The sequence below is a fragment of the Mastomys coucha genome, unplaced genomic scaffold (assembly GCF_008632895.1).
Source record: "Mastomys coucha isolate ucsf_1 unplaced genomic scaffold, UCSF_Mcou_1 pScaffold7, whole genome shotgun sequence".
NCBI classification, from domain to species: domain Eukaryota; kingdom Metazoa; phylum Chordata; class Mammalia; order Rodentia; family Muridae; genus Mastomys; species Mastomys coucha.
In genome coordinates, this window is record NW_022196913.1 from 8,447,759 (window position 1) to 8,471,522 (window position 23,764).

Below are 23,764 nucleotides of genomic sequence, written 5' to 3' on the forward strand. Positions count from 1 at the left end.
CCAGCCAGCCCCGCTCAATCTGGACCAAATATGTATTTATTATTACACATAAGTACACTGTAGCTATCTTCAGACACACCAGAAGAGGGCATCAGATCTCATTTCAGGTGGTTGTGAGCCACCATGTGGTTGCTGGGATCCAAACTCAGGACCTTCCGAAGAGCAGTCAGTGCTCTTACCAGCTGAGCCATCTCGCCAGCCTGTTTTGTTTTGTTTTTTTATCAGACTATTGTTTGTTTGTCTGATATTTTAGTTGGCATGTCTTCATAGTAGTACATGGTCCTAGGTTGTGAAATAATATTTTCATTTAAATATATAATATACTTTGAGCATATTTTCCCCTTGCACTGCCTAAACCATTCCCCTATTTTAAAGCTCCCATCTTCTATTAATTTCCTTTGTTTCCTTAGACAGCCTGATGGTTAGTATTTTCAAGTTGATGGAATCTAGACTCACTTGGGGGATGATCCCTCTCAGCATGACTGTTAGGGATTGTCTTTGTTATGTGGGAAGATGCATTTTAATTGTTGGAGGAACCATTCCCCGGGGTAAGGGATCCTAGACTAAATAAAGTGGAGAAAGCATCCAAACGAAACTAAAGAAAACGAGCCAACATGTGGCACCTCCTCTCGCTTGACTCTGAACACCATGAGACCAGCTCCCTCAAGCTCCTCTCTTCTGTGGCACCCTGTCATGACAGAGTGTGTCTTCCTTTGCTTTCTATTGCTATGAGAAAATGTCCTGACCAGAAGCAACTTGGGGAGAAACAGGTTCATTTCCAGTTATTGTTTATAGTTTAGAAATTACACCAGGAATTGGGAGCGGGAACCTGGAGGCAGGAACTAAAGCAGAGATCGTGGAGGAATGTTTGCTTACAGTCTTGCTTCGCATGGCTCCCTCAGCTTGCTTTATAAAAATAACCTAGGATCACTTGCCTAGAGACAGTACTACCTCCAGTAGGCTGGGCCCTCCCACATCAATCATTAATCAAGAAAATGTGCTGTAGACTTGCCTGTGTAAGATCCACAGCTGGAGAAACACCACTGTCTGGGACTGACTAACTTCACCTAATGTGATTCTATTTAGCTGCATCCACTTTCCTGCTAACTTTGGTCTTTATGGCTGAAAACAAAAAATTCACTGTATCTACAAACCACACTTTCCTTATCCACACCTCTGGGGAGTGGTTGTGGTTAATTCACGGTATTTTTGTCAGACTCTCACTATATAGACCAGCCTCAGATTTATCATCCTCCTGCCTCAGACTCCCAAGTGCTGTGATTACAGGTGTTAAGGTTTCAAATCAGTGCAGACTTTGGACACCAGATTCTCTCAGCATCCTTCAGTCCCTACCTGTTTCAGGCTTGTATACCACTCCCCCTAGCCCTACACAGGCATATTCCATCACACTTAGCACACTTGCTTTTTATTTTTTATGTCAAACTTCATTTATTTTGGGGAAGAAGGATGCTAAAGATCAAACTCAGGGCCTTGCAGAAGCATGGTAAGTGCTCTCGCCATAATCCTGGTAGCTTTTCCATTCTCTTAAAAGATAACTTGAAAGATGGGACCAGACTGCAAAGTTCTATGCCCTATATTCAATACCTAATGAACAGCTTAAAAGTCAGGAAAGTCTATAGCTGTCTCTGCCCCATTGCAGGTCTCCAGACAAGTCCCAGAAGTCACTTCAGCATAGAGATGCCCAGAGACTGTGCTCTACCCAGCTAGGATTAGAAGAGTGGAAAGGATTAGGGCATCAGGGCAACTTTTAGGGCATGCAAGTTCAAACTGGATACACACTATCATGCACTCTTCAATCTTGACTCTTGGGAAAAATAAACACTTAACTTTTGGCTATCAAAAGAACAAAGAAGTTACTTAAGTTTGAAAACTCATTTATTTGGGGGAAGAGAGGAGGACCACAGGCATGCTGACTCAGCGTGTGTGGAAGCCAGAGGATAATTTGGTAGGAATTGGTTTTCTTCCACTATGAGTATCACCGAGCTTGGTGGGAAACATCAGGGCACAACACTTAACGTTTGTGAATCCCTAAATTCAATCTCCAGGGAGTGGAGGACATTGACTTGCTGTGCTAGTCTAACAACCTGAGTTCAGATTCCCACAACTCACATAAAGCTGGATCTCCGTGCTCCTATGGTGAAATGGTGGGTAGGAGGTAAGAGGGATGGAGGATTGGGAGTCCTCCAGGGGGTAGGAGGTAAGAAGGATGGAAGATTGAGAATCCTCCAGGGGGTAGGAGGTAAGAGGGATGGAGGACTGGGAGTCCTCCAGGGGGTAGGAGGTAAGAGGGATGGAGGACTGGGAGTCCTCCAGGGGGTAGGAGGTAAGAGGGATGGAAGATTGGGAATCCCCCAGTTGTGGACTAGCTAACCTAGCCCATTCAGCTTCGAGACTTTCCCTCCAGGAAACCGATAGACCAGGACCAACACATGTAGTTGGCCTGACCTCTCTCTATATGATACATGCTAGGACACACGCATACCTGCACATACAGAAACAAGAGTTTGTTGTGAATGGAGTCTAGGCAGGGTGTGGTACTGTGTGCCTGTAACCCAGCACTTGGAAGCCTGAGACAGGAAGATCACAAGTTTGGTGTCAGCCTGGGCTATATATATTGAATTACCCGGTCAAAAAAGAAAAAAGAAAAAGTGGTGACACATCTTTAATCCAAGCACTCAGGAGGCAAAGGCAGGCAGATCTCTGAGTTCAGGGCCAGCCTGGTCTACAGGGTAAATTCCATGACAGCCAGAGCTACACAGAGAAACCCTGTCTTGAAAAAACCAAAAGGGAAAAGAAAAAACCCAAAAGTCTATTAATTTAAAATTAACACTTTATTATTTCCCAAATATACAAATGACAGTGTGTTGTTTCTTGTTTAAAGGAAGATAATACAGGGTTCTGCAAGGAGCTAAGAGATGCGCTGGCCATAAATCTCAATAAAAGACCCCATGGTCCAGTAAAATGAATGATTCAAGTAAAGACACTGACAAGCCTGGAGGCCTGGGCTCAATCTCTGGAGGCTGGAAGAGATGGACTCCTGCCAAGCTGTCTTCAGACCCCTGCATGTGTGCACCCCCTCCCCACACGAGTGTGCGCTGACACACACACTGACATACAAACGCATACAGACACACAAACACACACTGATATACAAACATACACACAGACAAACATACACACAGACACACAAACATACACACTGACACACACACGCTGACATACAAAAACACACAAACACACACACACACACACACACACACACACACACACACGCGCGCGCGCGCACACACACACACTAAATGCTTAGAAAGAAAACTGACATTTGTGCCCACAAAAGACTAAGAAGCCGAGTCCTGCCAGTGTATCTCAACCAGGTTTTTATTGTTCTTGCAACTGCAAAATATACAAATGTCTGAAAGGCATGTCCTGTTTAAAAGCTTGCATGGCTTCCTCCCAGGTCATTGACAGAGACAATTACACAGAACATGAAGAAGTCATCAGTCACATTGAAAGGCCCCAAACCAATGAACAATTAAACCCGATCTATACAGCGTTCTAGTTTTAGGCTTCCTTATACATATTAAATAAATAAATAGCACATCTGCTATCAAAATAATAAAAAAATAAATTTCAAGTATTACAAATGAAAATATCATTGGTGTGGTTCCAACAGTTTTTCTTCTCCCCATAAATCAAGGGTAGTGCCCGTTGTTGAAGGAAAGGGGAGAAATTTACCCCAAAAACAAATATGCAAAGTTAAAAAACATTGGTCCCCATTTATTTTGTTGTTTGGGGTGGGAGAGTGGAAGTTCCATGGATGCTACCCATCCCATCCACCAAGTCATTGGCTTCTGAAGAATGAAGCCATGTTCCACCCGCATCAAGATCTCCTGGACCTGATCTTATTCAGAGATGTTCGCAGAATGTGAAATCACCTTGGGCAAAGGTTTCTCTTGATGTACTGACTTAAGCTGGTCACACGTGACCATCCCTCCCTGTCTCAGCCTTGAGTCTCTATGTTGTAAAAGCTGGTTCTGTAACTATAAAATGGATGTGGCCAGGAGGAGGCATCGAAGAAACCACCTTCAGGTCAAAGCCACAGTTACCAAGAGTGGTAGTGGCTCATGCTTATAACCCGAACAGCTAATATTTGGGAGGCTGAGACAGGAGCACGGCCGTGAGTTTGAGGCTAGTTTGGGCTATACAGTTCCAATCCTGCTCCCCACTCCACCCGACCCCACCCCCAAAAGCAATGCTGCAGGCTACCAGGTCCAAAAGTATCAGCTGCACACACTTCAGCCCAAGTCTGCACTGCATGTATCCTTGTCAAGACTCAAGCCAAAGAGAGACATAGTCCAAGTCTTCAGATGGAGATGTGTGCGTATGTGCGTGTGTGCGTGTGCAAGTGTGTGTGTGTGTGTGTGTGTGTGCGTGTGCAAGTGTGTGTGTGTGTGTGTGTGTGTGTGTGTGCAAGTGTGTGTGCAAGTGTGTCCTGGTGAACCACAGATTTAAAGGGTAGTGGGCTGGGCCGAATGCTAGAGTGGTTAGCTGTGAAAACACAAAGTGCCTGTAAAGTGTCTGAAGCATGCCCTGTGTCACCCCAGGATCTGTTGTCCCCTGAGGTGGGGAAGATAGGATCCCTAGGACTCACAGGAAGGAAGCAGAACGTAAAGTGTGGCCTTTGGCCCCAGCTGGGCAGGGTCATTTGGGCTAACAGTGCCAAGTTTCCGATTGGTTTCTTCCAGGCTTGGGACATCCTGCCCTCCCCCCAGAACTTGGGTGCACAAAGGGGAGAAATAGGCAGACAGAGACGAAGACATCAGCACTACTTTCAACCCATGCAAAAATGTCGCCAACACTATAAAGCTGACAAGGACGCTTTTCTACTCCTGGGAACTCCTTAAGATGCCCAGCATGGTGGTATGAGACATACAGCGACAGACACTTGGCCAAAATATGTGGACAGCTCTGTGAGCAGGCAGCCTGAAATGAGCCTTACTTGGGCCACCGTCCCTTCTTCAACAATGTGAGTGAAGCTGAAGGCTCTGAGACTCTCCATCTCGAAGACACCCCAACTTCTTCCATTCAACAGCTGCTAGCCTCCAAGGGTCAGTACCCTAGGTTCTTGAAGTGAGGTGTGGGGACGGATGGAAGGAAGGAGAGAAGGAAGGAGGGAGGGAGGGAGGGAGAGAGGAAGGAAGGAAGGAGGGAAGGAAGGAAGGAAGGAAGGAAGGAAGGAAGGAAGGAAAAGTGCAAACAAAGAGCCAGCCACAGAATCTACTCAGGTGCCTCCTGGCCCAAGGTGAAGAACAGAAGGCCTGAGGACCCCTGGGAAGAGGGGGCCCAGGTCTTTTTTTTTTTTTTTTTTTTTTTTTTGGCAAAATCCTTCCTTCCACTGACACAACCAGTCTGTCCCTTAACTTGGAACTCAGAAGGCATTTGGACATGTGAAGGAGCCAGGACATGTCGTTGCTCAGCTGACCAGCAGGCCTCAGTTTAAGGACTCCTCAGAAGGAGAATCCCCCATACCCAATGCAGCATGTGCCCAAGTCCCTTGTCTCTGAGGCCTCTTACTAGGCCAAGATGCATAAAGCCACATGAGAATGTGTGATCGTCCCTGAGCCTCCAGCAAGTGGGGTCTAACTCTGAATCTCAGGACTCTGCCACTCTTATCTTCCAACTATCAACATGCCAGACCAGGATCCAAAGAAGTAAAATAAAACAGCAGGGGGGTGTCCAGGCCCACGTAGGGAACTAAGCTCACCTCCTCCAGTACTACCGTCCTCCCAAGCTTTGGAAGGGTCAGACAGCCCTGGAAGTCGAAGGGCATAGGGAGGGCTGCTGCTCTGTCACAGCAAGCTGGGGTCTGTGCAACTTCCTAGTTGTCTTTGCCACCCCAACATCTCAGCGGGGGGAGGGGCTGCTACTCTTCAACCTGCAGACCTCCATTATCCCCCAGTCCAGAAGTCCTTGGGATCACTTGGCCACAGGTAGATGAGCGGACACAAGGCAGGCTGTGGAAATGGAATGGAACCCACATTTCGGCTTTAGTGCTTCTGGGAAGAGTCGACACCACTCCGGGGGTTCTTCATGTTCTGTTTTCAAGGAGAGAGAGCAAGGGAGGGTCAGAGCCTGGTGCTAATCACATTTCTCAAGCAGAAGGCTCAAAGCCATGCCACAAGACACCCCCAGGACTCCCCAAAAGAACACATCCTAGCAGAGAATGATCACAAAACACGGGGAGAGCCCAAGCAGGACTCAGATGTGACAGAAAACACCCTAGGCTACAGAAGAAGCTAGAGAAACAGGCCAGGATTCTGCCCATCACTGGGCTAGACTCCAGCCAGAGGGGCATGTAGAGGGACAAGCATGTGACATGGGAGCCCGCTATTCCAGGGGTCAGATAAAGGACAAGGGACCATGAAGCACAAATAGGAAAGTTATGCACCCTCCCCTGTAGGAACTGAAGACTACTTTCCATGACACACAGAGCTTTCCATATTGGTCACAGCAAGGTCAAAATCGGCTGTCACTGTCTGGAGTGTCACAGCTCCTCTCCGGAAACAGCTATCAGAGCCCTGCACTTAGCTACACTTGAGTCTCAAGTCTGGACACAGAGCTCCACAGAATGCAAGAGGTGAGTGGGATGGCTGGCCACATCAGAGGCCTAAGGAGGTTGTCTCTCAAGTCTGCTGGGTGCTGACCCATGTACCCCTAAAAAGAAATCTCACAATGCATTAGCTAGTATCTAGTTTGCTTTAAAATATTAAGTCACTTGCCTTGAATATGACCACTGGTCAGCAAGCATCTCTCCCAAAAATCCTTCAGAAATCTAATCCTTCAAAAAAGAAATGTATTCTAATAAAAGTTTTATGTCTGCCCCTCTCTCCCTCCAAAAACTGTCATACCAGGGGCAGGATCGTGGAATGATGGGAGTTCAGGCAGACGGGAACACAAGAACTATTCTCAGGCCACAGAATAGAGGAACCTAACTGTAGATGTCTAGAAAAGTGATCCAGTGCGGAGCTGCTCTAGAGTCACCACTCATAGCTGAATGAGATTTGGGGACCCAGGCAACAGTGTCTTGTGTTAAATAGAGATTCTTCTGGTACTGCCTGGGTCATGCACATAGAGCACTCCAACCATGTTGTAGGGTCAAAAAGAAGGGCTCCAACTTCCTCTGCCACCCCACAGGCCCAAGGCCTCTAGCATTCCAGAATGACAAAGCAACAGTAACAATGAAGAACCACATCATTCCCTCAGAGGGCCAGTGGCTCAGGACACACAGAGACAGACACACATGGGAAAGGACCCCACATCAATGGCACTGCTTGAAAGACCATCCAGCAATGACACATGAGCCACGTACTCCACTGTACACAAACTAAGACGCCCTTCGGCTGAGATGCAAGGACTCGGACACAGGAGGAAATAGAGGGGCATGCACCAGCTCAGTTACCTTTCCCAGGTTAGTAAGGAGAAAACTTTGAAAAAATGTGACAGACAGTTCGTCTTTCAAGCATAGTGGGGAAAAAAAAAAGCAAACAGGTTGGAAAAGGAGAAAACAAAACCAATTTTAAATCTTCTGTTTAGTTTTGAGATCAAGTCTCATTTAGCTCAGACTGCTCTTCAAGCTCTATGTAGTGTAGATGGCCTTGATTTTCTGATTGTCCTGCCTCCTCCTGAGTGCTGGGGTTATAGATGCATTCCACTTTGCCTGCTTCGTGCAGTGCTAGGGGACCAAACTCGGCCTCTTGCATGCTAGGCGACCCCTCCACCAACTGAGCTACACTGCCAGCCTGAGTGGTGTTCTTACTTTAGTGTGCATTTGTAATCTTAAGGCGAAAAGGGGCACTGAGCACAGCAGGTGGTCTCTTCGTCCTAACCACAGTAACATCCCTCAGGATGATACAACAGAGGGGAGTGTCTGCATATCATTTAGTTTTATTGGGAGACCAAAATGATGGGTCTCAGGTTTTGGGAGCTTCTCAAGCTCAAGACTGAGTACTCCAGCTGCTCTGAGAAATAAAAATCTAGTGGCACAGAGCAGAGAGAACAAAGGGACATCTACATGCACACTTAAAGCTAGAGAGGCCAGAAGCAGTGATACACCAGCCATCACCCATCAGGACTCGCCTACGTGCCAGATACTTGCCATGAGTTACAGGTATATTTTCATTAACAATGCTCCCTACAGAGTTGCAGTCGCCACTTACAGATGAAGAAGCTCAAGTTTTAAAATTGCCTCAACTTGCCTAATGTTCCAAAGATGGTGGCAAAGTTGGTTTGACCTGGCTTTTAAAATAAATTCTGGAAGCCAAGTAAACCAAGTAAGGCATTCCTGTAATTCAAGCACTTGGAAGGGAGAGACAAGATTACTAAATTTGAGGCCTGGGCTACACAGTAAATACCAGGCTAGATAGGACTAAGATGGCACTGTTTCAATAAAACCATCATTGATTAATTGTGGTCACAGGATCAGGGCTGATTTCATAGATCTAATGGTCTAGGAGGTCACACTCTCAGGCTGGGTTACATGCTGGGTCTCCTCCAGATTAGAATCTAACCATAGTTTGGGGAGTAGGAGGAGTCTATGGGATGAATTTTTAGTTTAACTAAAGGCATTCCAGTCAAAAGCACTATTAGATTCAATTTAGAAATGGAAAAGTCCAGCTTGCCCATTTCCAAGGTGAATCTAATAGTGCAGAAGTGAATGGCTTTTCCCAGCAGGAAAATTGCCTTCTGAAAGATATGCACAGATGCAAAACCACACGGTTTCAAACCCAAAGGCTCTGCAAGGAGAACCCTTAGTCCCCAAGCACTCCACAATAGACACGAGATGGTGAGCACATGGTCCCTTTTTGAGGGAGAACTTCACAGCCATGGCCACCCTTCTCCTTATGAAGTGGCAGCAAGGGAACCCGCAGGAGCTAACCCAGAGACCAGCAGCCACTTCCTGGCACCCACCCCTTAGGCTTCAAGAATCGGAAACAGAAAAATAGCATCTGGGCCTTTCCAATAGCTTACAGGGAAGAAGAAACCAGCTTTCTGGGGCACAAGGTCTGTTAGAGGCTTGGCTCTACTGCCCACCAGTTTGTGGGTGTGCAGGTCATTGGACTTTTCTTGTTAAACAGGACAAGGACTGTCCTGCCTATCTCTTATTTAAGGGGCCGGAGACACAGGATGGCCAATCCCACTCTCTGTGAGTTACAGTTCTCCCAAAGGCTAGGCCCAAGCTGGTCACTGCAGTCAGGTCTGAGGATACGGTAGAGTGGGATCCCCAGCTATAGTTCATGGTTGTCTCCACAGACTGTCCCTTGGCAGGACTTACAGGCCAGAACAACTCCATGACATCAAAATAGGGCCCCACACTTGGTTACTAGGTTCTGGATAAATATGGCTTTCAGAACAAAAGGATGCTCCTTTGGGGGAGGAGGCAGAGAGCAATAATAGTAAGCACTAGATTCACTCAGCATCAAAATCTGACCCTACAAGGGAAATCTGGCATTATGTCAAGGCCCTGCCCACAACCAATGAAGACACAGTGTGCAACCCCAGGGATAGATGGCATTGGAGCGTGCTAAACATGGTGGGTTTTCCCTTTCTGCATCTCTTCTCTATAAACTTTGGGAATTCTCTCCTCCCTCTTCTTCTCAGACTGTCTTCCTCCTAAATACTTCAACAGGCAGGACACCAAACAGGCAAGCAACCAAGCATTGAGTGCAAGCAATAGAAGTGCTGAGAAAGAAGTACTTACAGACAGGCTTTCCCTAGCAAAGGCTGCAGGGAGACAAGGTAAGGAGAAAGAAAAAGTCGGTCAGGAGGCCAGATGGCAGCTGCTGAGTCGAGCCCCGCACACCTCCCATGTCTGACCCGGCCAACAGATCCCAGACATCTGCTCCTGAGGATTTGGTGGCGATTCTAAAGGGCTGTCTTAACAAAGCCAGAGGCATCTGTGAAGTGGGGGACAAGACTACGCTCTTGCCAGTGACTTCCATGACTAGATCAGTATAGTTCTGGATGTCTGTCACCTGCCAGTTTAATCTCCTTGAGCCTCTGCAACAGAAAACTCCCACAATGCACCAGGGTAGAGTGGGATGGAGTAGCCATCTGCTTGGCTGTAATTAGAAAACTCTCAGATCTAAAGGAATGTCTACTAGAGTCTTCCCACCATTCCTGTGTCCATTTCCAAAGCTAAAGAGACTAAGCCTGGACATTAAAATCCACATGCCAGGGATGGCAGTGCACCTGGGAGGAGGGAGGAAAATCAGGAGTTCAAAGTTATCCTCAACTACAGAGGGAGTCTAAGATCAGCTCTATGCACCATGAGACCCTGTCCTCCACAAAACAAAGTAATCCTACACTCTGGAGGCAGATCTAGGATGATCACAAGTCGTTCTATATACCATAGTTTGGAACTATATACCAACAACTTGTGGCCAAACAGGGAAAAAAAAAAAAACAAACCCACACTCATGTTAGGACAGAGCTACAGTCAAAGCCAGTTCCCAGGATCCCAGGGAACCTGTCATCTCACCAGACCCAACCCTTACTTTGTGCCGGACCCCAAGTTGTACAGATAGCACCTTGTCAGGGCCACTTACTGTGGACCCCAAGTCCATGGAGTAGGAAACCGAGGCCTGGGATAGTTAAACGAGCTTTGGAGGCTCAGGGTTCTCCCCGGACCTCATTCTAACCCTTAGGAAGTTAACAGGAAGCTTGGGGGCAGCAGAAGAGCGGGCACCACACAGGCACAATTGGCCTAGTGTTGAGCTGAAATTCACCCAGGCATGGGGCAAGGTCTACTTTTCCATGTTTGCAAAGGTCCTTGGCTATCTTTGAAGGACTGGTTTCCTGAAAACAAATTTTAATGCTCAACAGCCAAACTCTTTGATCTTTCAAGCTAGTGAAATAGCGAATCTTGCTGAGCTCTGTTTATTTTTTCTCTGATCATCTAACCACTGTGCTCTGTTGTCTTGGCTGCCTGATTCTGTATGTGTATACATGCACACCATGCACACGAGCATTCATGTATAAAGGTACAGGTAAACATGAGGACCTCATGAGTGGACATAAAAGGACAACCTCAGATGTCAATCTTCACGGGCCTTCCACTTTTTCTTATTGTGCTGGGATTTTACCATGTACACCAGGCTAGCTGGCCGAGAGCTTCCAGGATCTACCCGTTTCTGCCTCCTATCTCACCACTGGTGATTTCACAGGCATGAGTCTCTGTACTCAATCTGTTGCATGGGTTCTGGGGATCTGAACATAAGTCTCCGAAATTGTACAGAAAGAGCTTTAAACTCAGCTGCCTCTCTGACTCTGGACTGTTTCTAAGGAGGACAGGGCTACGCTGGCTCTGGAGAGGAGGTAGATCCTTCTGTTTGCTGGCCTCAGCATTTTTCTGTCAGAGGTGACAGCAAAGGAGTTAGCAAAAGAGAGGAAAGACAAGACATCAATCCCACGGACCGCAGACTCCTGGATTGGGAATCGCTAGAGCGTAGAGCGGTCCAGAAGTGGTACTAACAAATGTGCGTAAGATGGGGGCATTTTACAATTTCTTTTACTCTGCCTGATTCTGCTCAATAAAGAATAAAGACCACAACCTTGGAAAGGATGCACACAGCCACTGTTAACAAGGAAAGATTTCAGAGAGAGCACTGAATGTTCTGCCTGATGCACGCACATCCGCTAGACAGCTACAAACCTCGCCGGCTGCACATCACACGGCTGTAGCCACCTGAACACAGGCACTCTTCCTCACTTGCAGACATAACACAGAGCCCCAGATAAGGGATCCTCTCCCCCTGCACGCTCCCCTGTAGGCAGTAATTAAAGCAGGATCACTGACTTGTCCGGGCAGCTGCGTGGGCACTTCCGGGGGCAGGCAGCTTGGCAGGGCAGCAGAAGTGGAAGCCACATGCTCCTCAAAGCTGTTGATGCGAGGCTTTTTGGTGGGCTCGGGGCTGGCTAGTGGGGTGACACTATTGCGTCTCATGAGCGGGTTAGGTCCCTTCTTTGCATCCTAAGCAGACAAAGACAAAAGAGAGAAGGCGACAGTTACAAGGAGTGGGGGGGTAGGTAGAGAAGCCACACACACACACACACACACACACACACACACACACACACACACACCACATAAATTCCTCTTGAGATTTGTAAGGGTACAACCAGAGGGGCACCCAGGTGAGTGGTCTTGACCCTGAGCTGCTGTTGGCACAGACCTTCTCGCTATGTGCAAAGCAAGGGAAGATGAAATCATTACAACCACAGCAGAGAAGGGGGTCAGAGAAAAAAAATCTTAACTCCCAGTCACCCCACCCACGGAGGGCTCAGAAGAGACCATTGGCTCTGAGATCTCCGGACTGGGAGGGGAAAGGTGTCCAGCTGACTCCCTTCCTTCCACCTGGTCTGCAGCACACACAAGAACCTACAAATACTCTGTGCTCGCCCAGACAGTACCCAGCTGTCATTCTAGGAGGCCAAAGATGCAGCAAACAGGCAGCAGTCTCGCCCACCAGGACAAGATGTCAGCCTTCCAAGCAGAAGGTGACGAGACTGGAGAGTAGGCTCCTGGGGGCCCAGCACCTCAGAGCTCACGGCATCTGCAGCCCCAGGGCTAGCAAGTAAGTATTCTGAGGCCCATGGAGCCTGTCTCACGTCTGAATCCAGGGTTAGTTAGGGCTCTCTTCTTTCAGCTAAGTGAGCACGTGCCCTGATTCAGAGGGGCGGGGCCAGGAGACAGGGCGAGGCAGCCCGGGGCCACAGTCCTCTTCTACCGTAGTCCACAGTGCAAGCGGGGCAGAAAACAAGCTGACACCCCATCCATGAACCCTTCCTACCAACATCTGCCGGCCAAGTTCCTTGGGGATGGGTAAGTCACCTGCTTTGCGGACTCCACAGACAGAAAGTCAAGTTCGGTGTAAGAGGAAGGTCTGACTACACTGGCAAAGTGTTGTATTTTGACAGCCTGCATAAAGCAAATTTAAACCCACTTTCACAACACAGGCCTGGACAGATAATGCCATCTGCCCAGTAAGGGGATTCAACATGATCATACACTCCCTCCCCCAAAACCTCAGATGTCCCTGAGGTGGAAGACAACAGCAGCCTGGTGCTGCATCTCCTAAGACCTTCCCTGGGCCGTGCTGTAGGATGCCCATCCTCTGGCCCTCTTCCTATCTCAGACCTCTGCTAGCCATGAACTTAAGGGCATGTGGATGATGTCGCTAGCTGGCTGATCCAGTATGAGCCAGGTTTCTGGTGCTTTTGAGAAGGGCACAGCTTTTTTGCTGCCTGAAGTGGTAACAGCTATTGGATTATGATTGACAGCCAGGATTATGATTGACAGCCAGAAGTAACTCCCTGATTAAGTCATTCTTACCAGTCAAGTAGAAATGAGGGCAGAGAGAGAGAGACAGACAATAGACAGACAGACAGACAGACAGACAGACAGAGACAGAGAGAGACAGAGAGAGATTATAAAAAGAAAATGAATAGATTTCATGATGCCACAGGAAATAGGAATAGGAATAGAGATGTGGGGCTGGCCAGTGAGTGCCAAAGAATCTTAGTGAGAGCCCTCCAGAAGAAAGCCAGACCCAGGATTTCCCAAGGGTTCCAGGGCATCTGGAGCCTAACTCACCTCTGACCTCTCCCGGTGTGTGCTCACTGATTCTACATTCAAGTAAATGGACTCCACACGGCACCCTGAAGGTGAAGGATGGAGAAGACAGCTTCTTTTATAAAGATCATCCTCCTCTGCAGCCCTCCAGCCACCAGGAGACCCCAGGGTCTGGGCTCAGTAGGGGCTGCTACTCACCATACGCCACGGGTGTCAGTTTCAGGACAGTGTGGAGGGGACATTTCAGGTACGGCATCTCCTCTGAAATGAGGCATGTCATCACAGTTAGATAAGAGAAAGAAGCAAAGGGAGAAGTTCAGGGGCATCCCCAGGCACAAGAGCCTCACACCTAACCCAGAGGCCCTTGGTCACATGGAGGCTTGAGGGTTCTCCAGGCTGGCTTATGAAGTGATGTCGCCCACTAAACATCACACTGTTTACAGGGACCAGATACGGAGGACCCTCAGCAGGCTCAGAGGCACACCCATATTCATAAGCAAAGCGGAATAAGAAAGGACGGGTCCCCTGCCACTTGCATTCTTCCTTCTTCCCTCCTTCCTTCCTTCCTGGCTTGGCTTCCCTCAGTACCTGCACTCTTGTCAAGGAAGTAGGCTAGTAGGCAGCGTAGGACAGCCTGGTGACAGATGACCAGTACATTCTCTTGGCGTTCTAATTCCATGATCACAGGCTCCAGACGCTGGACAAGATCCTGGTAGGACTGAGCACACAGGAATGAAACAGCACATTAGGAGAGGACAGGCAGAGAAGAGCCAGGCAGTCACTTGCAGCCTTCCACAGACTGGCTCACAGCACACACGCGCACGTACACACACATACACACACACACATACACACACACATCCATCCTTGTGAGTACTCAGCTCTGATGCAATACTCCTAGGGAACATGACGAAAGCCTGCAATCCTGTCTCTCTGAAGTCCTTCCTCTTCCTACTCCTCTTGAGTGTTGGAGAAAGATCAAACTTTACCACAGGCTGTTACTCAGGCAACCATTAAAAGTAACGAAGTCCTGGTGGAGAACCTCAAACATTTGTATGTCAAGTGGAAGACACTAAGTATCGCCATCTATACACTGAGAGATTCCTTCTGTGTACCACACAGAACAGGCAACTTAGAGACAAGGGATTTGTGGTCACCAGGGTTAGGAGCGAGGAGACGTCAGAGTGACTGCTAACGAATCTGCAGTTTCCTTTTAAAATACAGGTGGGGTGTGTCTGTAGTCGTCAGCACTCAGAAGGCTGAAGCCAAGAGGACTGCCTCGAACTCAAGGCAGCCTGTATTACACATTAAGATCCCATGTCAAACAACAAAAATGTTGCCAGGTATGGAGGTACACATCTGTAATGCCAGCACTGGGGAGGTTAAGGCAGGATCAAAAGCGAGGAAGGTCAGAGCCACGACATACCAAGCCAGCAAAGGTTCTCCTTACGCCGACGCTTCTGTGCTCTTGCTCCTCCTGACTAGAGGCCCAGTGAGAGAAGGCCAGAGCGAGATGAGAAGACAGCATGGTGGCTCACCAGGAATGGGAACTATGACAAAAGCTCAGAAGGACACCCACTAGGTGTCAACACAGCTGCCTGGATGAACTCCCAGAGTACCGCCTGGCTCAGCACACTCCATTCCAACAAGAGTAGCTGCCTGCTCAGCCATTCCCTCTACCAGCACCAGCCTGGCCCTAGTACAAGCCATCTGACATTGAGGCCAACCTGTCTACCGTGTCCCCTGTCATGCGGGGAAAAGCTTGGCTCTGGAGTCAATCACCAGCCATCCTCTTTGCTCTATCCCATGTCATCAGAGAGACAGACAGATAAACCTATAAGGTTCTCATTGTTCTCCAGTGTGGGAAAACACAGGGCACTTCCCTTAGGGATTTTACAAGGTTCTCTTTAGTGAGATTTAGAGACCACAGAGGTAGTAGAGATGAGTTTGCAGACTGGTGGAAGATGGGGTGGAGTATAGAGATCTTGTAGAGATTCAGTTTATTCCTCTGGGACCCCCAAGGCCTTCTCTCAGCCAACTCCATACACACATGACCATTACAAAGGAAGACCAGCAGACAGGCAGCCAGGACCCATGCTCACCTCGCCCGTGGGATAGCGGTAGTAGTATTTGTCCTGTTCACGCAGTGCGTACTCCTCAGGGTAGGTGTCTCTGATCTCCTCATAGGTTAGTTCCTCACACACACCCTGTCAGGAAGACCGACATGCATTCCAGAAAACTTCCCCATAGGGCCACCTCAAATCAAGGGGTGGGCGGGTGGGGGGTCTCAAGAAGCCACCATGATTCCAGAGGACCCACGAGAGAACTCTCCACTCCCTGCCAGGCCTCCCCTCATCTGCACAGGCCTGGGACTCACAGCATCGATCTCGTTGAGTGCTTTCCACTGCTCATAGGGGAGCCTCAGGGCCTCCGCGGTCTGGATGGTACTTTTCAGCTGGCTGGTCCACACACGGAGGTCCTTCAGATTCTGTTCTTCCACAAACTTGCTCAGGGCATTAGCGAACTGAGGGAACAAGGGAGGCAGAGGTCACACAAACTCTGGTTCCTTTCATAGGTTATGTTATGTCATTGCTTGGCAACAACCAAAGTCACTCAAATCATATTAAAGTCCGAGAAGGCTGACTCTACATTCTGGTCCATACTCACATGTACACATACCAACACCACATGCAAATACACATCGCATAGTAAGGCAAAAACAGCCAAAAACACACACCACCCAAGCACCCCCCAACTCTACAAGAAGGAGGGAACCAATCACCCCATGCTCCCTATCCCCATGTTCTTTCCTCTCCTCTACCTTCTTGCCTCTGCTAGACAGGCCTGAGTCACCCCCAATCTTGCCCTGCAAGTTGTACTCATTCTCGCCATGCCGACACAGATAGATGGTACGGGGCTGCACGTGGATGTTCATTAGGTAGTATACAATCCGGCTCTGGATGTGGTCCTGCACTCTGTTCACCAAGAACCTCCGGCCAACATCAATCACTTTGATGAGTGACAAGTCCCTGTCAAGAAACCACCATTCAGGCCTCCATAGCCTACAGACAGCATACCTCACACCCTGGGCCTAGCCAGCTTCTAGAATATTTGCTTCCTGGGGGCCCCTAACAGTGACTGCTGTAGGTCTTCTCTAGGAGTCAGAGAATAAACCCAAGGTAACAATTGCCTCAACCAAGCTGTTCAAGCCAGATAGTACAGCTGGAGAGATGGCTCACTCAGAAATGTATAAACATAAAATTCAAATCTATCTTCTTTAAGCAGGGCACAGTATGGTCTGTAGTCCCAGAGCTGGAGAAGCAGAGACAGATGGTTCTCTGGAGCTCGCTGCCCAGTCAGCCTAGCCAACTCAATGAGCTCAATGAGCTCAATCAACTCAGGCTCAGCGAGAAACTGTCTCAAAAAGTAAGCTGGAGGGACCAGTGTAATGGCTTAAGAGTGAAGGTGTTTGTCACAAAGTCTGATGACCTGGGTTTGATCTCCTGGGCTCACAAGGTGAACAGAGAGAAAAGGGGCTCCCAAAAGTTGTCCTCTGGCTTCCACATGTGTTCTGTGGTGCATAAGTATGCATACATATAAATAGACAGACAAGAAAACCAAACACAAGCAAATAAATAAATGTATAAATGTGTGGAGGGAAAAAAAGCCCTAGCTGGGCATCTTGGCACACACCCTTAATCCCCATATTGTGGAGGCAGAGGCCTTCAGATCTGTTAATCTATATAACCAGTTCTAGCCCAGCCAGGGCTAGAGTGAGACCCAATCAATCAATCAATCAAACAAACAAACAATATCCTAGTAAATTTTTTTCAGGTAGAGAGTCACTGAGAAAGACACACTAATACATCTACACTTTTTAAAGACTTATTCTTATCATTTTTAATCATATATATGTATGTGTGTATGTGTCCAAGTGGATATGTGCACATAAGTGCAGAAACCAGTGGAGGCCAGAGGCATGCAATCCTGCAGTAGCTCAAATTAGCATTAGTTATGAGCTGCCGGCTATGGTTGCTGAGAACTGAACTGCAGTCATCTGGGAAAGCAGTATGTGCTCCTCACCGCTGAGCCACCCCCCAGTTTGAACCTACCCTTCCACCACTATCTCCCTCTAACTGCTCCCAATCTCCCTCATTTCATGAGTTTTATTATTAAGAACCCCTTAAGTCTAATTAGTGCAGCCCTTTATGCATGGATGTGAGTCCATCCACTGGGGCCAGCATCTGCCATGTTGCCAAAGGACAGGAACTCTCCGTTCCTCCCTCAGCAGCCATCAGTTGCCAATGGCTCCTCCACCAAAGGGGGGGGGGGGTGTTTCTAAAGAGTTTATAGACATACTTGGGAGCTGTTTTAAAGGACGTTTTGAGGTGTCATGTGGATAATCTAGGGTGGTATCTTCTGGGAATTACCTGTCATATTTATCAGGGTCAAGAGGCTGGTAGCTGGCTTCATAGCAATTGATTCTCTTCATGAAGTCGTCCATGGCTTCTGCCGAATTGCAGTCTTTGTAATCCGGGCTGGAGATTTTAACTTCCTGTAACACCAAAGAGCAGCCTGATGAGTCACCCTGGATGGCTTTCTGCTTAGATTAAGCAGGATTTGGGCTTTCAAACAGGGAAAGCCCAAAAAGGCTCCGAATAAAGATTATCCTACCCAGCATATAAGAGGAAAAAAAAAAAAGAAAGAAAGTGTGTCGGGAAGTTTGACTCCTGGCCTTTTGGCCTCATGAGTGCACCAGGAAGATGTTGATGAAGGACAGACACAGGAAACTCACAAGGACCCCATAAGGAACACAGCTGGCCCACACACCTATAACTGAGTGAGCCTGACCCTCAATTCAGCAGAACCCTACAGACACACACAAAGAGCAGGCCTTTGGTTATAAAAGGCACATTAAGTATTGCTTAGAAATGCCCCTGATCTTGAGTAGGACTTCTCTATCTGCTCCAACAGAAGCAGTATCCGCTTGTGCAGGTCTGTGCAATGACGACATCTCACTAGACCTAGTGCCTACATCTTTCAGAGCTGCACTTCTGGGACAAGGAGTCTCCTATAATTGGGCAATTATGCCAAAAAAAAACAGGTAGATTTTAGGGAAACTCTGACTTGGGCCTTGGAGGCCAAGTCTTACTATCTAGTCTTCGCTGGGCTGGAACCTGCTATGTAGAGCAAGATGTCCTCAAACGTTAAAACTCCAACCTCTCTCTGACCAACAAGTGCTGAAATTATTCATCAGGCACCATCATGTCTGCCCTCAGCATTTTGTTAATCCTTTGCTCCCACAACTATAAGGCAGACGAGAAGATGGAGAACCCTAGAGACGGATGATAGAGGTTCCCATTTTTTAGGGTTTTTTGTTGCTTTGTTTTGTTTTGAGACAGGCAGTGCTGAGATTCCAAGTATTTACTACCACACCCAATTTATGTAGTGCAGAGGATTGAACCCACAGCTTCGTACACGGTAGACAAGCACTCTACCAAAGAGCCATATTATAAACATGGCTGCCTAAGAACCTGAATGTACTTAATGCTGCAGATCTGCCCACTGAAAATAGCTAGTAAAGTCAGTTATTATTATTATTATGTAAATTGTACAATTAAAACAGAAATATAGGTCACAAATTCCTGGGCCTAATCTGCAAAACTGGAAGTATATGAATAAATAGAAAGCTACCACCAGACAAATTCCTAACTCATCGTGGGAGTGACTGCTCAGCAGAGAAAACGATCTCACAGCTGTGCCATGGCAAGCCCAGCACTTCTGCTTCCTCCTCGAACTGTGAGGCTCTTCCTTTGGACCCACTCTCCCTGAAGGATGAGCTTGTCTCTTAGAAATGCTTTGAAATATTCCCAGTCTTGGAGATAAAGACTAGTGAAAGAAGCTACAAATGTTTAGCATCCCTTTAGAGGTCTATTTTGGGCCAGGTGTAGTAGTGCACACCTGTGATTCTGGTATTCAGGGAGCCCTGAGTCCAAGGCTAGCTAGACTACACAGTGAGACCTTGTCCCCAAATAATAGGTGGACGAATGGATCGATGGATAGGTGGATAGATAGATAGATATAGATATGTGTATGCAATAACACCACCTACATCTCCAACTATGAAAACTGATTTTCCTTATAAATATGTCCTATTCCAATATGTTTAGAGTGGAAACCAAGAGTGAGATTTACATCCATCATCCCGGCAGTGGAGAACCAAATCAAGAGCCTTGCCTCAAATGTAAGATCGGCCTAAGCTGTCTCGCAGTGTTCCAGAACAGGCTGGGCTATAGTGTGAGAATCCTGCCTCAACAACAACAACAAAGCTGAAAAGAAAATAATCTAAAAACACAAGAAGGTGTGGGATGGTGAGACGGCTCAGTAGATCAAGGGGGTTGCCATACCCAATGACCTGAGTGACGGTGACCAGAACTCACGTGGTGGAACTGACTCCACATGCTGTCTTCTCACTATGCCTACCCTACCACGGATACACACACAAACTAAAGACACTGACCTATCTTTATAATTCTCATTTGTGTTTGTGATCTACTGCTATCAAGTAATAAGACGGAGGTTTAATCAAACAGTGCTGCCATTGACCTTGACTTATCTTGACAAGCTACACTAGAATTGAGGGGGAGGGGCACACACTATACCCCTTCTTCCCAAATTTAGGACCTTTGCCTTCAGCATGCTGAGCCTTGAAGACTTTGGTTCACATAAAAGCATCCTTACCTACGAAGGACCTGGAGAGCAAAACTGAACAGCTGGACGCCCCCCCACCCCCCGTATAAATGGATGGGCTGCCAATCATCCCTGGCTACTCCATCATCGAACAGCTTTCAAGTTTCTGACACCAGGTTAAACTACTCCCTGTCTGTCTCCTTATCCACCATGTCCCAACCAAGACTGCTTGCCCTCTGAGACCTTGGATAGGGCCTGGATATCACTTAAGAGCAGGTCCAGGTCAGACTGTGCCAAATTAATATCCCCGTGTACTTCTGCCTTCGCAGTATCCACCTGATGATGCTCAACCACACACGGGGCAGGGCATCTGCTTCTGTGGTTTTAGCTACTGTCCCTGACCTGAGCTCCCACCTGGACTGCAAATGACCTCATAGCATAAGGGGCTATACACAACCAGGGCTTCCTAATTGTCTTACCATGATGTTGGAGGCCACAACAGTAGGGTCATCACAGACCGACTCAATGAAAAACACCTGGGGAAGGAAGCAAGACAGGAATGTAAAAACAGCCCAAAGGCTAGCTTGGAGTTCACTGTGATACAAGAGAGGAAACCAGCAGGAAGACGGTACGACTGGGGACATGGAAAACAGCTAGCACCAGCCAGACACTGCATGCATGCTTCCTCTTAGATGCAAAATCTAAATTTAAGTGTGTGTGTGTGTGTGTGTGTGTGTGTGTGTGTGTGTGTGTGTGTGTGGTATTATGACAGAACAGGAAGACTAGAGGCAGAAGTAGGGAACAGGTTAGTGGAATACATGTCCCAGGAGCCTGGCCTGTTTCTAAAGCAAGATCAGACAAACTATTTGGGAAGCAGATGAGGAACAGTAAGTGGGGGAAGGGGGCAAGAGAAACTGGGAGGACAAATAGGAACAAAGAATAATCATACACATGTATGAAAATGTCCCAATAATCACACATACTTTTTGTGCTTTAGAACTGGAAGCACTTGTCTCTGTTTCCTAACCAAAATATTAACAAGGAAGGAAAAAGAAAAGGCACTGGGAAGTGTTACTTCATTAAACCTTGCATGGCCATGCCTCCCCAGGGAGGGAGGGGCCACACAGTTCCTAGGCATCCCGCCCCAAGGAAGACCTTGTTTTAAGACAGCAAAACGTAGGCAACTAGTCTAGAGTCCAGGCTCACACTTGCAATCCCAACACTTAGCAAAGGGATTCCTACAAGTCTGAAGTCAACCTGGGCTACACAGTGAGCTCCAACCAACCTGCTGTTGTGCCAGGGTGAGACCCTGTACCAACAACTCAGGGCTGAAAGAAACTGATGCCAGAGCCAGGCAGTCAGTTACTCCTAAGGTGTTTTCCTCTCTCTCAACTTGCTGACAGAGGCAGGTTTGGCTCACCTTGAAGTCATTTTCTTTGGCAAAATGAAGGATCATGTGCCTCCTTTCTCTAGTCGTATTGGTGGCATCAAAAACCTGATAAAGAGGAAGAAGGATCAATCAATCAACAAATGAATAAATAAATACATTTTAAAAACCTGGTAACAACAGTTACCCAAATCACAAGGAATTCAGTCTATTGTTTCCAGAAATTAGTCCTACATCCCTCCTTCAAACAGAGTGTGCCCTGTCCCCTAACCTCTCCAGGGTGCTCCCAGACTCCCACAGCGGGGAAGGGTGGAACATGGGAGGGTACGTTGGTGGGGTAGAGGGGAACTAGTTAGCAGTAAAATACAATGAGAGACCCAGGAATGGCGCCTGGCTACAGTGACTGGTAGGAACATAGCAGAGGTGGTGCCCAGATGCCCACTGCACAGGTGAGTGACGGCTATGCCCCTGAATCATGAGCTGCTTTGGGCCACCTGTTCCCTCAGGCCCTAAGTGCAGAGGTATTTGTTCCCGACCTCACTCCGTTGCTTGGGCCAATGAGGACGAGGTGCCTGTGCCCCCCAGACTTACTGCAATCTGTCCGCCTTCCTTTGTCAGGTAACTTTTGACATCTCTCAAGGCAGCTAAGGCACACTGTCTGCAAACACACAAGAAAGCACTGGTCAGAGCAGGTCCAGCTAAGCAGCTGCATCCACCATGACAGAGGTTCCAATTCCAAGATGCTCAGTGCTAGCCAGGCCTTATTAGGTCCACAAGCCTCCGGCTCAAGGACCAGTATAGATACCCACCTGCCTTCACATAGCTGACGATTGCGGCCAGCATGCCTGGCTACGCAATGGGATCAATTTCCCTGAGAAACACTCATATTTGCCTTTGGTTTTCTGGATCATTTTGTTTTGTTTTGTTTTGTTGTGCAGGATCCAGCTATGCTGCCCAGGCTGGCATTGAACTCTAGCCTGAGCTGGCCTGAAACTCTCAGCAACCCTCTTACCTTAGTCTCTCGACTATCGAGGTTACAGGCATGAGTTACCATGCTTGATCTTCCTTTTTGTATTTTTTTGTTCTCTCTGTCCATTGTGGTACTGAGAACTGAAATCAAGGCCTTGAACATGCTAAGCAAGTGCCCTACCACTAACTAGCAGCCCCTCCCCATTTCAGTTTGAGTCTCATTAAGTCATCTACTTTACTAAGGTTGGTCTAGAACTTGCAGCCTTCCTGCCTTAGCCGTCAGAATTCTTGGATTACAAAGACTGTGCACCATGCTTGGCTTAAAAATTAAACCAGGGGGGCTTTTTAAGAACTGGTGCCAACCAAGGGAAGGCTCACTTGATTGAGTACTTGCCCAGCATGCATAAAGCCATAGGTTCAATCCCCATATAATATCAGCACTCAGGAGGCTAAGGCAGGTAGATCTGAGGATGAGGCCAATTTAGCTATATAAGGTAGTGTCAAGCCAGCCAGCATTATATAACAAATATCACTTAAAACAACAAAACTAAACTAACAGTACTACTAATAAAATCAAAATGAATGATATAGCAGACCCAGAGAGTCACACTAGACAAGCCTGGAGCTGTGCCTGGCATCATGATCTCTTCCCACACCCAGCTGATTCCAGCACCATGCAGAGTTGAGGAGCACCACCTGCCACCTGCAGTTTAAGAACTCTTTTGCAAATGCAAACTGATGGTTTCCAATGAAAAGGACTTTGTTCACTCCTGGCATGTGGCAGCTGTTGAAGTATCTCAGGGTGGCTCAGTTCATACTTCTGGGAGAAGATCAAAGCAGCCAGTCACAGCGAGGCCAAGAGACTTGTCCTAATAGTAGCTCTGTCTGATGGCCACCAGCATCCAGGCTGGCCTTTTCTTGCTTTTACAAAACCCAGCTTCAAAACAAAGGAAGCCACAGGGTGGGAAGATAGCTCGGCCCATAGTAAAGGGTTTGCCTTTCAAGTACAACAACCTGAGTGGGATCCTCAGAAACTGCATAGAAGAGGAGGAGGAGGGAGAGGAGAG

At 47.7% G+C, this 23,764-nt stretch overlaps 1 protein-coding gene across 11 annotated transcripts in view; it reads right to left on the reverse strand.

Moving 5' to 3' along the window:
* Nucleotides 1-3,377: 3,377 nt before the first annotated feature.
* Pfkfb3 (6-phosphofructo-2-kinase/fructose-2,6-biphosphatase 3) overlaps nt 3,378-23,764 on the reverse strand; it is an 85,638-nt gene continuing 65,251 nt past the window's right edge. For 4 of the 11 annotated variants that reach the window (XM_031357942.1, XM_031357940.1, XM_031357939.1 and 1 more), the window contains exons 4-18: nt 22,320-22,386; nt 21,762-21,836; nt 20,821-20,877; nt 18,082-18,206; nt 16,473-16,680; nt 16,029-16,175; nt 15,754-15,858; nt 14,240-14,369; nt 13,850-13,912; nt 13,673-13,737; nt 12,911-12,997; nt 11,876-12,049; nt 9,779-9,801; nt 6,801-6,859; nt 3,378-6,116 (exon numbers count right to left, since the gene is read on the reverse strand). In XM_031357942.1, coding sequence (XP_031213802.1) covers nt 5,998-6,116; nt 6,801-6,859; nt 9,779-9,801; nt 11,876-12,049; nt 12,911-12,997; nt 13,673-13,737; nt 13,850-13,912; nt 14,240-14,369; nt 15,754-15,858; nt 16,029-16,175; nt 16,473-16,680; nt 18,082-18,206; nt 20,821-20,877; nt 21,762-21,836; nt 22,320-22,386 — 1,504 coding nt within the window. In that variant the 3' untranslated portion in view covers nt 3,378-5,997. Of the gene's footprint in view, nt 6,117-6,800; nt 6,860-7,480; nt 7,534-9,778; nt 9,802-11,875; nt 12,050-12,910; nt 12,998-13,672; nt 13,738-13,849; nt 13,913-14,239; nt 14,370-15,753; nt 15,859-16,028; nt 16,176-16,472; nt 16,681-18,081; nt 18,207-20,820; nt 20,878-21,761; nt 21,837-22,319; nt 22,387-23,764 lie in introns of all 11 variants that reach the window. The other 7 variants (XM_031357943.1, XM_031357941.1, XM_031357945.1 and 4 more) reach the window with 7 other exon arrangements.